A 15,724-nucleotide genomic window follows, 5' to 3' on the forward strand; every position below is an offset into this window, starting at 1 on the left:
AATCACTGCAGATGGTGACTGCCGCCATGAAATTAAAAGACGCTTACTCCTTGGAAGGAAAGTTATGACCAATCTAGACAGCATATTAAAAAGCAGAGACATTACTTTGTTGGCCTTTGTCAACAAAGGTCCATCTAGTCAAGGCTATGGTTTTTCCAGTGATCATGTATCGATGTGAGAGTTGGACTATAAAGAAAGCTGAGTGCAGAAGAATTGATGCTGTTGAACTGTGGTGTTGGAGAAGACTCTTGAGAATCCCTTGGACTGCAAGGGGATCCAACCAGTCCATCCTAAAGGAGATCAGTCCTGGGTGTTCATTGGAAGGACTGATGTTGAAGCTGAAACTCTAATACTTTGGCCACCTGATGCAAAGAGCTGACTCATTTGAAAAGACCCTGATGCTGGGAAAGATTGAGGGCAAGAAGGGAAGGGGACAACAGAGGATGAGATGGTTGGATGTCATCACTGACTAAATGGACATGGGTTTGGGTGGACTCTGGGAGTTGGTGATGGACAGGGAGGCCTGGTATGCTGCGGTTCATGGGGTCACAAAGAGTCAGACACGACTGAGTGACTGAATTGATTGACTGATTGAATCACTTCTCTGCCATTGAGGGTTTTGTCATTTAAGATATTGTTTAATAATCATGAGGACCAGGTGGCCTCAATGCTCTGTTAGTCCCCAAACAATAAAAACTTCCACTGATATATTTCCAGCGTCCAGGAGACTAGTTACCCTATCTGTTAGTCTTGACTTAGAAATATGCATCCTATATCCAAGCCTGTACCCTCATATCCTAGGTTAACTGTAAAACTGTCCCAATGCCCAATTAGCAGTGCCAAGTACAGCTGTGAATGCTTCCAGATCATTGTCTGCCTGATCCTGATCCCACCTTGTAAGTTATTCTATAATAAATCGATCCACTGATTACATGAAGCTGCCCTCCTTTTGTTTCACTTTCAAGATGACTTCTCAGTTTGGTTGGCATTTTTCATTCCATCCGTCCTCCAACACTAATTTTTAGGGAAATGAAACTAAAACTACAATGAAGTGCTCCAACACACCCATGAGAATGGCTAAAATTAAAAGTATTAAATACCTACCATACCAAGTGTTGGCCAGGAAATAGAATAACTGTAACTCACACACCGGTGGGGAGAGTTTGGCAGTTTCTAAAGAAGTTAAACATGCACCTACATATGACTCAGCTATTCCATCTCTGGGTTTTGTTGTTGTTTTCAGTCATTCAGACCTGTCCGACTCACCAGGCTTCCTGGTCCTTCACTATCTCCTGTTGTTTGCTCAAACTCATGTCCATTGAGCTGGTGATGCCATCCAACCATCTCTTCTTCTGTCATCCCCTTCTCCTCCTGCCCTCAATCTTTCCCATCATCAGGGTCTTTCCCAAAGAGTCAGCTCTTTGCATCAGGTGGCCAAAGTACTAAAGCTCCAGCTTCAGCATCAGTCCTTCCAGTGCATTAATTATCCAAAAGAACTGAAAGCATATGTTCATGCAAAGACCACAAATGTTCACAGCAGCCTTATTTGTAGTAGCCTCAAACTGTAAATGACCCAAATGCCTACCATAAAGAGAATGGATAAACAAATTGGATAAACAAATCCATTATATCCATATAATGGAACACCAAGTAAAATACTTAAAAGATGCATGTTCCTTGGAAGAAAAGCTATGATAAACCTAGCAGAGACATCACTTTGCTGACAAAACTCTGTATAGTCAAAACTATGGTTTTCTCAGTAGTCATGTGTGGATGTGAGAGCTGGATGACAAAGAAGGCTGAGCACCCAAGAACTGATGCTTTCAAACTGTGGTGCTGGAGAAGGCTGTTGACAGTCCCTTGGACAGCATGGAAATCAAACCAGTCAGTCCTAAAGGAAATCAGTCCTGAATATTCACTGGAAGGACTGATGTTGAAGCTGGCCACCTGATGCGAAGAACTGACTCAGTGGAAAAGACCTTGATGCTGGGAAAGATTGAGGGCAGGAAGAGAAGGAGGCGACAGAGGATGAGATGGCTGGATGGCATCATCAACTCAATGGAAATGAGTGTGAGCAAACTCCAGGAGACAGTGAAGGACAGGGAAGCCTGGCATGCTGCAGGTCATAGAGTTGCAAAGAGTCAGACATGACTGAGCGACTGAACAACAAGTAAAATACTAAATGAAATGGAATTATTAAATTATTAATAATTTATTGTCTCATTCATTTGACTGATGTCAAATGTCTGAGTCATTTGACTGATACTCAAAACACAAATGAATCTTATAACCATTATGCTACATGAAAAGAAGCCAAACCCCTAAAAAATGTACACATACATCCTATAAGGTTCCCTCATATAAAATTCTAGAAAATACAAAATAATCTATAGTGACAGAAAGCAGATCAGTGGATCAGCCTGGGAATGAGGGGTGGGAACTATCTTAGAAAGAGTCACAAAGACATTTTTGCATGCAATGGATAGTTCATTATCTTGATTACGGGGATAGTTTCATGGCTGTATAAAAACTTATCAAGTTGTGTACTTTAAATATGTGCTGTTTATTTCACATCAATTATATTTCATAAAGTTAAGTGTTAAGGGTTGATATGACCAACCTCAAAGACTCCTGCTCCCATAAAGGCTTTACCACCCCGCAACGGTTCAAATCAATTCTTCTTCCGTATTGTTTTTTACCCGTTTTAGTGCTGTTAGATAGATATGCTCCAAAATAGGACATGAGTGCCTTGAGACAATAATTTAAATATCTTCATCTTTGGATATACCTTCCATTGCCTACATAATTAGCTGTATTGAATCTGAGTAGAAGTAAAACTAAAATCAGGGAAGCACTTAGGAGGTAACTGCTAGAATCAAAAAGAGAGACAATATTAGTTTGAGTTGAGGTGGAAGCCGTGGAGGTGAAGAAAAGTAAAAGAACCTGATGTGAAGATAAAACAACAACAACAAAATACCACATTATGGTGAGTAGATGTAGAAGGTGAGGGAGAGAGAGGCAAGAATAATACACAGGATTGCGGCTTAGATGCCTAGGAGGATAAATGACTATAAACTGTGGATATTCCTTCATTATACACTAAGCACCAACTGCATCGCAGGCGTGTTCTAGACACTGAGGACAGACCAGGGAAATAAAGTTCTAGCCATCACAGACCTACAGTCCACTGAAAGCCAAAACATGTCTTTCCAAAAGACAAATGGACAGTTGAATTTGAATTCAAAGCATAGCCAGGCTAGTTATATTAACTTTTACCTTATTTTAGCCAGTATCTTTCAACAACTAGCACTAGAAGAGTCTGTGCTACCTAGTTAAACTCATGGAACAAGAACTTCGCAACAGTAACAAGTTCTGAGAATTTAGAATCTGCGTACACTTCTAAGAACTTCAAAAGACAAAGCTCCCTGGTTACAATGGGCTAAGTAATCGCTTGGTGCCACTATACTTTCATTTCAATACTGCCATCTTAGGTTAACACAGGGAACTACACAATCTTCAGAAGTCATACCCTTATTCAATAGTGAATGCAAAGGTTCAAAAAAGATTAATGAGAGCTATTTAATGACTGTAACATATATTTACAAGAATTAATTTGCTATAACACATATTTACAAGAATTAATTCACTGTAACACATATTTACAATAATTAATTCTCGTATCTGAGAGTATCCCTGACAAAATGGAAGATCTCATGAGGTAAGCAATTATACAGTTCGGAATATAAACCTTTCTTTGAAAAACTAGGAAGTGACTTACTGAATCTCAATTAAAAATAAAAATATACTAACAGACAATGGGGAATGGGAAAGTAGAATAAAATGCAAATAAACCTTACTTATTCAGTAAGTTTAACCTGCTTTTCTAACCACAGCTCTTTAAACAGCAACAGCTGTTTAAATTTGCTTAAATACTAAAGTTACTGGTTTTAACTTTAATCCCATGACTGTAGTGATGGTTTAAGAAGGAAAATAAGGTCAAGATCCTAATAAGTGTCAAGGACCATGGATCTGGAGGACTGGTTATATTTAACCAAAATGTTGATACTTATCAATTAACATTATTTACAATCTCCAATGTTTTCTGTGAAGTAAAATCACGCTATAAGAATAATGTTGAAAAGTATTCAGAAACATTGAAGAATACCTTTGATTTAACATTACTATAAAAAGATAACAAAAAAAAATCACAACCTGTGTACATAGTACTATCTCAATACGGGGTGGAGGAGGGATGGAGAAAGCAAAAATAGCCTCAGAACTGTAGAAATGAGTGAAGACATTTCTTCAGATAATATCAAGGATAAATATTGTTTCTGTATATATATACAAATACATATATAAACACACTCAGTATAAACTCTAAATGCAAATACAAGAAAGTCATTAAGTAAAATAATATTTTGATAGAACAGTTCATAAAAAATACAAATATAAAATATTCTGTTAAAATATTATTATGATACCACACTGGTGTGTGACATTAGTAGTGGAGAAGGCTATGTCTGTGAGGGAAGGGATAGAACATGGGAACTTTGTATTTCCACCCATTTTTGTTGTAAACCTAAAAGTGTTCTAAAAAATAGTCTATTAGTTTTGGGGTTTTTAAACCTATTATTCTCTCTGTACTGAGCATATATTGGTTTTCTTGAGAAGTATCCTAAATTTTGGCACTGCTAATAAAATTGGTTAGTATCACCCTGTTTTCTGGAAAGCAATCTGACAGAAGTCTGTAAATTCAATTTTTCCCTTTACCTGTTTAAGATTTCATCTTGATGCAGTTAAACAAATTTAAAAATCCCTAATCAGTCTTTTAGTATAGAGAAAACCAGGCTGCAAAGTATCTGCCCGTTTCTTCACAATAAGTGCTAACTTTCTTTCCTTAGCTAGAAAAGGAGGCAGTGGCCAAAGAAAATTTGTCTTACAAGGTCAAGTTCTCCTTCCTTTAACTTTACTACTGTTTTACCCAGTCTCCTACATTGCAGGCAGATTATTTCCCAACTGGACCACAAGGGAATAACCATACTGTTTTACAATCTTACATAAATAGTTATATCACAACCCATGGCTTTTTTATACATTTCTATTTTCTCTATATTGTTAAGAGTCACAAGTACAATGACTCTGTCCAGCTCATATGATACTGCCTGACATATATCACAGTAGATGTTTAAAATACTGTTGAATGAATCTTCTTTTCAATTCACTAATACAAGAGTAATCCTCCAAAAGGAGTAAAAATGTTCTCTATCCTGCTGATGGAAAGGGATTTAATTTAAGGAATGAGCTCAAGAACATGAAAATTGGAAGAGGTTAACTACTAGAAAGTATCTGTTTCTAATATTTGAATCATGGCAGCAGGGAGAGGAAAGGTATGTGAATGTCTGACAAAGACATTAAGGACATGTTTGACCAGAGAGCTCTCACATACAGTAACAATACCATATCTGTATCCTACATTATACTAAGTGTTTTAATAGAAATTATCTCACTTGATTAACAACCCTGTGAGTCAGGACAATAATTCCCCTTTTCAAAAGTGAGGAATCTGCAGCATCAATAGAGTAGAACCAGGACTCAAAACCAAATCTAAGCATCTGCCTACTACATCCCATGGCTTCCATACTACCGCATCCCATTCAACAAGACATCCATGACATGAAAATTAGTCTCATTAGCTTCTGAGTAGATAAAAAAACACAACTAGCTATTACCTAACATAATGGAATAGTCAGTCCATTGCAATTTTTTTCCCCGCTGTACTTCACTTGTGGGTAAGATAAGCAAAGCATAACAAAATAAACTAAACCTGGAATTTCATTTTAATATAAATCGCATACAAGGTATATGTTTAAAAAGATTCTTTTTAAACAATTTTACTTTCCCACCAAAAATGCATAAGGTTTCCAATTGCTTCACACCTTACCAACACTTAAGAAAAATTTAAAAAATTTTTTCTTATTTTAGCCAGTGAATAGGAAAAATACTTCTAGTCCTTTCCTCCTATGTTTCTCATTTCCTCTCATTCCTAATGTTTCTGACCCCTCTGGTTACCATATGTGCAGGGTTTTTCCCACACTAGGCAATACTCTGTGACACCAGGTGGCTCTTCTACACATTATCTCCCACAGGCTAAGGGCTCAGTCCCACAAGACTGCCCCTACTTCAGGCGCCAACTGTAAGTAGCAGGTCTTCACCTAGGTCACCCACAACTTCTATCCAATATGGCCACAGACAGAAGGCTCTCATGATCCCCTTAGGTTTAATTTGCTAGACTGGCTCACAAAGTCAGGAAAATACTAATTTGCACTTACCAGTTTACTATAAAAGGGTATCATAAAAGACACAGATGAACATCCAGATGGAAAAGGAGTACAGGGAAAGGTAAGTGGGAAGGGGCACAGAGCTTCCATGTCCCTTCCAGACATGCCTCTTTCTCAACTGTTCTACTTGTTCACCACCACAGAAGTCCCGTGAACCTCGCAGGCATGACTGATCATTAACTCCATTTCCAGCCCTTCTCCCTTCTCAAGAGAACTGTGGGGAATGGTGATGGTGATTGGGGGCAGCGGGAGGATGAGGCTGAAAATTCCAAGCTTCTAATTATGGCTTGTTATTTCCAGTGAACAACCATCATCCTGGAGCCATCCAGTCATCTCAGAACAAAAGACACTCTTACCACCCGAGACAGTACAATGGTTTCAGGAGCCCAATGTCAAGAACCCGGGGCAGAGACCAACATATATATTTTTTTCTCTTATTTTACAGCCAACTTAGGGGTATAAGCGGTATTTCATTGTGATTTTGGAGAAAGCAATGGCAACCCACTCCAGTACTCTTGTCTGGAAGCTCCCATGGACGGAGGAGCCTGACAGACTGCAGTCCACGGGGTTGCTAAGAGTCGGACACAACTGAGCGACTTCACTTTCACTTTTCACTTTCACGCATCGGAGAAGGAAATGGCAACCCACTCCAGTGTTCTTGCCTGGAGAATCCCAGGGAAGGGGGAGCCTGTTGGGCTGCCATCTACGGGGTCGCACTGAATCGGACACGACTGAAGCAACTTAGCAGCAGCAGCACTGTGATTTTAATATCTAACGATATTATCAGATAGTTTATTAGTATCTTTTCACATGCTTATTTCCCATCCACAGATCTTTCTTTAGTAAAGTATCTGTTTAAATTTTTGCCCCTTTTCAAAATTGGATTATGTGTCACCTTACCATTGAGATGTAACTTTTTAAATATATTTTGGACTCAAATCCTTAATCACATATATATGGTTTGCAACTATTTTCTCCAAGTCTGTTGCCTGTCTTCTCAGTTTCCAAATAGTGCTTTTCTTTTTGAAGCACAAAGATTTTTAATTTTGATGAAGTTCATTTCTATTTTTTTTAAATGGATTATGCATTTGTTTCTGTATCTAAGAAGTCATTGCCTAATCCAAGATGGTGAAGACCTACTACTATGTTTTCTTCTAAGAGTTTCATAGTTTTAGCTTTTAAATCCAGGTCATTGATCCTACATTTTGTTTGTTTCTCTTTAAAAACTGTAGTACAACTATATTAGTTTCAAGTGTATAACAGTGATTCAATAGTTTTAAAGATTATACTCTAAATTATTACAAAATAATGGCTATGTTTTCCTGTGCTGCACAATATATCCTTGCTGCTTGATCCTACATTTTCTTCTAGAAGTTTTCTAATTCTAGATTTTATACAAGTCTATAACCTATTTTTCTGTATCGTGTGGGGAAGGGTCTGAGTGTCATTTTTTTAACATATGGGTTTCCAACTGTTCAGCACCATTTGCTGAAAGGACGCCAACACATTACCTTGGCATCTGTGCAAAAAACTGACCATATATATCAGAATTTACTTCTTGACTTGATTATATTGATCCGTCTGTTTATGGCTATAATTTTATAATAAGTTTTAAAGTCAGGTATTTATTAAGTCCTTTTGCTTTTTCAAAATTGTTTTAGCTCTTCTAGAGCCTCTGCATTTCTGTATAGATTTTAGAATAAGCTTCTCAATTTCTACAAAGAGATCCACTGCAATTATGACAGGGATTGTAGTCAGTCTACAGATGATCAATCTGAATCTTCCAATCTATAAAGATAGTATATCTCTGGATTTATTTGGGTTATTTTTAATTTCTCTCTGTAATGCTTTGTAGTTTTTAGTGTACAGAAATGCTCATTTTTAAAATACCAACAATAAATATCTTATTTAAGCTTTGAATCTGGTAACAAGTTGTAACAGCAAATTTTGCAGAAGTTATTTAGAATCTTTCAGACACAATTTTAAGTTTTCCATACCTCACATTCATCAATGAGATAAACCTTAAACAATGAAAAAACAGCAAAGGTCTGTTATCTCATAAAGTTTAAGGGTTTTAAAACATTCATAAAACCAAGTAGGAAAGAAATTAATACCTATCTTAAAGAGGGAACTTGCCTTGACTATTTTGTTTCTGCTACCAAAAAAGTGTTTGGTAGCAGAAACTAAGTACAACTCTTTCTCCACTTATGATGGGGTTACATCTCAATAAACACTTCATTAAACTGAAAACATCCAGTCAGAAACCTACCAAACATCACAGCTTACCTTTTGTTGTACAATTGTTTAGTCGTGTCTGACTCTTTGTGACCCCATGAACTGCAGCAAGCCAGGCTTCCCTGTCCTGCTATTTCCTGGAGTCTCCTCAAATCTACCCTACTTTAAATGTGTTCAAAATGCTAACATTAGCCTACAGTTGAGCAGAATCACCTAAGACAAAGCCTACTTTATAATAAAGTGCTGAATATCTCACATTAAACACTGTACTGAAAGTGAAACACAGCATGGCTGTGTGGGTCTAAAATGGTTTTAAGAATATTGGCAGTGTTTTGCTTGTGACTGAGTTACTGACTGAGAGTTGCAGCTGACTGAGAGCTGCAGCAGACTGCCGATGCCCAGCAGTATGAGCGTATCACACTGCAGAGAGCTAGCCTGGGAAAAGTATAGCTTCTACTGAATGTGTATCATTTTTGCACCATCATAAAGTCAAAAACTTTCAAGTCAAACCATCATCATAAATCATGAATTAGGAACCACGTGTACTAAATCTGGTTTTCTTCCCTAACTCCCATCTAATCCACAGAAAGTTCACCAACTAAAGTCATCCGCACACACACACACACACACACAATTTCTCTCTATATCTATATGTATATAAAACTTAATACCACAAACTCAATCAAATGTATCATCTTCAGTCTTTCTGTCACAATCTTTTACTACAAGATTTTCATTTCCAACTATGAATATATAAGCTTTCATGGAGTCATATTTGTCAAACAGTTTAGATTCTATCAAAGGTTCAAATTATGAAAAGTATTTTTAAACTTTGAGAAGTATGAATGTTAAAAAGACTTTTTGATGAGAAACTCTCATTTAAAATAAAAATTTAGAAAAATTCATATCAGAAATCATGTACAATTTCACTATTTAAAATATGGCAAAAATTAGAAACTACCCAAACGCTCAGTGACAAGATGATATAAACTATGGTATTTACTTACTGAATATTGAACATCACTGAATACTGTACTCTAGTAAAAATGAATAAACTATAGTATATGTAACAACATGATAAATATTATAAATGTAATGTTGGAGGGGGAAAGAAACAATCCCAAAACACAGTAAGCATATGTCTCTAAGCAAAACTAAGCATGTCATTTGGGCACAGATACATTCATAATAAAAAAAATTTTACGGAGACTAAGGAATAGTATGAACCAAATGGGGAATAGTCTGCAAAGGGGATAGGAAGTAAACAGGGCCAGGGGAGAGTGGAAAATGAAATCATGGAGAAATACATAAATAGACAAATGCAATCACTAATGCTCCAGTTCTTGGGTTGAATGGAGGATGTACATGCTTTATAACTTACATAGGTCATCTAATTTTTTGTTAAGTATAATTATTTTTTAAAAACATAAAAGCAAAATCTATTTTTAAAAATCACCCATCATAAAACATTTTCCAGAAGCTTAATTAATGGCTTTAATCCTGTTTTAAAAAGTTTTTAAAAGTTTTTACCGTTGTTTCTGTTTAACTGCTTTGTCCAAGTGCTGAAAGATATCCTGAAACAGGGTGCAGCTGGATCGACTGTTAATAGAATACCCATATCCTCTTTTCCAATATTGTTTCAGATCATTTAAATATTCTAAAACCTAAAAATAAAAATTTCAGACATCATTACATTTTTATTAATATAACAGATTTTCTGATTTAATAATGATCTCTCAGAAAAGGTTACATTGTTTAATCACTATTCTACACAAAGTACAGGAGAATCTTAGCAGTTACAAAGTTTTTATTTACATTTCAAGTATTTAAGGGTGAGACCCAGAGATTTACACTGAGACACAAACCTGAATGGGAATGTAGAGACTGACATGAAAGAGCAAGTCAGCAGTATTCACAGCCAACAATCCCAGCATCCTTGACAGTTCAGAAGAGTGGGATAAAGACAGGTGCATGCCTCCCTTCTCTTCTAAAATTATATTAAGATCATAGCAAAGATAGAAACAGAAAAAAGAAAACATAAATAGAAAAATATTCATTATAGCACAGAAAGTTGCTCACAGTGAGTCAGGAATTTTAAAGAATTTTAGGAAGGTAGAAACCAGATAGAAAATGAGTTACTTTGGTTCAAGCAACCAAAAACAGTAATAAGAACAGCAATAAAAGTAGACCAAGATTATGGGAAATTGGTACTAGAAGGAATGAATTAATATATTAAAACATTCTAAAGGACAAACTGACAAAAGACACACATCTCTAAGACCTATTAATTCCATTTCTTATAATAATCACAGAGGAACATGAGAGACAATGTACAAGAATATCTTAGAATAGCAATGCTTATAGGAACCAAAAAAAAAAAATTCTGGAAATACCTAAACTTCATTAAGAGGTAGATAATTAAACTATAATATACACATACTATGGATACTATGAGATTATTTATAGATCTACATGAACTGATATGGAAAGATCTCCAAGACATAATGCTGAATGAGAACAGCTGGTTAAGAATAATAAATACTTGTTGGCCTCACCGCAGGCAATAGATCAGACCACCAACTACTGTTAAAGTGTGCAAGCATGCTCAGTTGCTCAGTCATGTCCAACTCTTTGTGACCCTATGGACTGTAGCCCACCAAGCTCCTCTGTCCATGGGATTATCTCAGCAAGAATACTGGAGATGCCATTTCATCTTTCAGGGGATCTTTTCGACCTAGGAATCAAACCTGTGTCTCCTGTAGCTCCTGCACTGGCAGGTGGATTCTTTACCCCTGAGCCACCGGGGAAGCCCATTTTAGTGTGATGGGGCAATATCAGGCATTTCTGAACCTGTCATGGCCAGAGTATTCTTACTCTACTGGGTTTTTTTTATGTAGCCCAGTGTATGTTGTTTAACTATTGTTGGTAAGGAGAGAAGAGCAAGATGGGGGGAAGGATGGGACACAGATACGTATAGAAGATGGTCATATGTGAGCCAGTGAAAAAGGTCTGGAACAGATCCTTCTCTTACAGCTCTCAGAGGAGACCAGGCCTGCTGACATCTTAAGTGTGGACTAGTAGTGGAATATATTAATCTTTTTTTTTCATTTTCCTAAGAAGTAATTGAAAGCTATAATTTATGCAGTTATTTTCAATGTTTGGAGCCTTATGCCTTTTACAGATCTATTAAAAATGCTGGATCTCTTTTCAGTTTTGAAATCTTGGACACATTCCATAATTTAGTTGAGATTTACTTCATTATCTGCTGAGAGTTCCAGCACCTCCTCAGAATTGTGCCAAGTCCTCAAAAATGCCCTTAGCACACAGACAGTATTCAATAAATGCCAATTGTTTTGTGAATTTCTGTATTTTTGTAAAAGACATTTGTTAAAGAAAAAAAGTAGAATAAATACAGTACAATACCGTTTACTACCAAAATACACATATTAAAAGATTGAAAAGTACACATTAAACTGACAAGAACGATAGATTTTCTGTGGAGACCTCTTAACCTGGAGTTGGTGATTAAGGTGGCCTTTATCTGAATGTTAAAACTTGTATTCATGTATCATTTGATCTAACACCAAAAGTGGAGGATAAAAAGTTGCAATCCAAAAGAGGTACAAGAGAAGACCATGTGGCCGATATGAGCCATTCTTCCCAGAAAAGTCCCTAGAGAAATTAAGTGCTAGCTGTAAGTTTAAAACCAAGAGCAAGGACAGGCCAGTGCCATGTACTAAAAACAAAACTCAACAAATACTAAAAGTGAAAGTGAAGTCGCTCAGTCGTGTCCAACTCTTTACTACCCCATGGACTGTAGCCTACAAAGCTCCTCTGTCCATGGGATTCTCCAGGCAAGAATACTGGAGTGGGTTGCTAAAGAGGTAATTAAATAAAAAAGTTAACAAAAGGAAAAAGTAAAAAATTTTTTAATTAAAATAAAAAGAATTAGACAAAGTTTTGCCAAATCTTCTCAAGAAATGAAACAAAAATAGTATCAGAAATGAAAAAGAAGAGGCACTCTGAAACTGACACAGGGAAAAGAATGTCAGGCAGAATGCAGCAGTCTTGCTGAGTCAAGAAGTCAGTACTCAGAGTTTAGTAAGTCTGAAGTGACTGGAATTAGAAGGTTAGAGAAGAGAGGAAGAAGCTACACAGAAAAAGAACTCCAAAAATCATGGAAGTGGCAGGGGGGAATCCCCTTGATTATGTTGCGAATGTTATGGGATTTGTAAGCTGATCAACTGCAGAGCTAGCACAAGGCTAGGAGATATTCACGTTCCAAGCAGCTTAAGTAGAGAGCTCCACAGATACCAAGAGATCCAGGATTTCAATCTGGACGCCAAAGGGTCATACTTTAACAGTAAAGACGTGTATAAGTAAAGTCTTGTGTCTGAGTTTTGTAAGGTCAGGTCTAGAACTTGAAACTCAGGAGAATAAAGCTTCAAAAGGATAAAACTGATCCACAAGTAACTTAACTGCAGAATAAAACAAAATTCAACACTTAAAAGACAAAATCCAGGTATTCAACACCGTAACATTCACAGTGTCCATTATCTAATAAATTACTAGAAATACATGAAGAAACAAGAAATATAATATTAACTAGGAGAAAAATCAGTCAATAAAAGAATCTATCTTACGAAAAAATCACAATTCAATACTAGAAAATGTACTAATGTAATTAACTATGCTAGAAGATTAAAGAAGAAAAAATAATCATCTTCCTAGATGCCAGAAATCCAGCACATTCTTAATTTTAAAAACAATAAACAAATAGAAAGTTTTAGTAGACAAGAAACAGAAATTTTCTTAACTTGGTAAGGATAACTACTGGTGACTATGCCAAACATATTTTATAATGAAAAACTGAACGTGCTCTTAACTAGAAAATATACAGATATATCTGCTCTCTTCTCTCAGAAATCACTCTAAAAAACAAGAATCAGAAAGAGAAAGGCAAATGTTCCTTTCAAAGAAATTAGAAATCCTGAGCCACCACCATAAATGAGGACGGACTGCCAAATGCAGTAAAAATCAAACACAACATCTCAGATAAAACCAGCAGAAGACAGATCCTCAAAGCACACGGTACACTTGTGGAAGTAAATCCAGCAATCCTTGCTCAAAACAATGAAGTCTAACAGGAGCCTCCCTGGACAGAGTATAACACCATTACAGGAAACATACTGACCATCCATCTCTACATGAAGTGTACTGCAAAGAATCTCAGAGAAAAACTCTAAATTGTAAGGAACACTATTTATCTCTGAACCAATAGGCTCATCCCTATTGGCCACTTGAGAAGTAAAAGCTGAACTCATTGCAAAGATGAGTAATTAAAAAGGTGCTGGTGTCTACACAAACATACAAATTAAAAACAAGACAGCTACACAGATAAAACAGCCAGAAAAAAAGCCCACTCACCCTAGAAATTCTACAGAGCAAATGAAAACTATAATTAAATATAGTATCATGAATTCTAAAGACTTAAGAAAATAATCATTTAAAAAAAGAAAGTACAAAATGAGAAAAAAAAAGATATGGGAAGAAGCCTAAAGATAGAAATACACATTGGAACAGCTCCAAAAATAGTTTGGCTTCTACAAAGAACCCATATGAATGAAGCGGAAAGAAAGGGAATACCAATTACGCGGGCAGAAACTGTAGATGAATTACTGCCATCACCAGGTAGAGCACAGAACTTAATATATTATGAAAATTTCATAAAAGAATAGGTATTGGAAATCCATTCATCGTCTCTGAACTTTGGAAATACATTCACCCTATAAAAAGAAGAATTTGGATTATATTAGCGGGCGCAGGAGGGCCTAGAGGAGCTATTCCACGTTCAAGGTCAGGAGGGCTGGTGCTGAGGAGATACCCCTCGTCCAAGGTAAGGAGCAGCAGCTGCGCCTTGCTGGAGCAGCTGTGAAGAGATACCCCATGTCCAAGGTAAGAGAAACCCAAGTAAGACGGTAGGTGTTGCAAGAGGGCATCAGAGGGCAGACACACTGAAACCATACTCACAGAAAACCAGTAAATCTAATCACACTAGGACCACAGCCTTGTTTAACTCAATGAAACTAAGCCATGCCCGTGGGGCCACCCAAGACAGGCGAGTCAATGTGGAGAGGTCTGACAGAATGTGGTCCACTGGAGAAGGGAATGGCAAACCACTTCAATATTCTTGCCTTGAGAACCCCATGAACAGTATGAAAAGGCAAAATGATAGGATACTGAAAAGGAACTCCCCAGGTCAGTAGGTGCCCAATATGCTACTGGAGATCAATGGAGAAATAACTCCAGAAAGAATGAAGGGATGGAGCCAAAGCAAAAACAATACCCAGTTGTGGATGTGACTGGTGATAGAAGCAAGGTCGGATGCTGTAAAGAGCAATATTGCATAGGAACCTGGAATGCCAGGTCCATGAATCAAGGCAAATTGGAAGTGGTCAAACAAGAGATGGCAAGAGAAAACGTCGACATTCTAGGAATCAGCAAACTAAAATGGACTGGAATGGGTGAATTTAACTCAGATGACCATTATATCTACTACTGTGGGCAGGAATCCCTTACAAGAAATGGAGTAGCCATCATGGTCAACAAAAGAGTCCGATATGCAGTACTTGGATGCAATCTCAAAAACGACAGAATGATCTCTCTTTGTTTCCAAGGCAAACCATTCAATATCACAGTAATCCAAGTCTATGCCCCAACCAGTAACGGTGAAGAAGCTGAACTTGAACAGTTCTATGAAGACCTACAAGACCTTTTAGAACTAACACCCAAAAAAGATGTCCTTTTCATTATAGGGGACTGGAATGCAAAAGTAGGAAGTCAAGAAACACCTGGAGTAACAGGCAAATTTGGCCTTGGCATATGGAATGAAGCAGGGCAAAGACTAAGAGAGTTTTGCCAAGAAAATGCACTGGTCATAGCAAACACCCTCTTCCAACAACACAAGAGAAGACTCTACACATGGACATCACCAGATGGTCAACACCAAAATCAGACTGATTATATTCTTTGCAGCTAAAGATGGAGAAGCTCTATACAGTCAACAAAAACAAGACCGGGAGCTGACTGTGCCTCAGATCATGAACACCTTATTACCAAATTCAGACTTAAATTGAAGAAAGTAGGGA

At 37.0% G+C, this 15,724-nt stretch overlaps 1 protein-coding gene across 1 annotated transcript in view; it reads right to left on the bottom strand.

Annotated features, from left to right (window-relative positions):
- Window positions 1-15,724, bottom strand: part of MINPP1 (multiple inositol-polyphosphate phosphatase 1) — a 37,494-nt gene that overhangs the window by 11,807 nt on the left and 9,963 nt on the right. The window contains exon 5 of the mRNA XM_010832222.1: window positions 10,107-10,240. Within this exon, the coding sequence (XP_010830524.1) occupies window positions 10,107-10,240 (134 nt within the window). The remainder of the gene's footprint in view (window positions 1-10,106; window positions 10,241-15,724) is intronic.

The sequence above is a fragment of the Bison bison genome, unplaced genomic scaffold (assembly GCF_000754665.1).
Source record: "Bison bison bison isolate TAMUID 2011002044 unplaced genomic scaffold, Bison_UMD1.0 scf7180017860456, whole genome shotgun sequence".
NCBI lineage: Eukaryota > Metazoa > Chordata > Mammalia > Artiodactyla > Bovidae > Bison > Bison bison.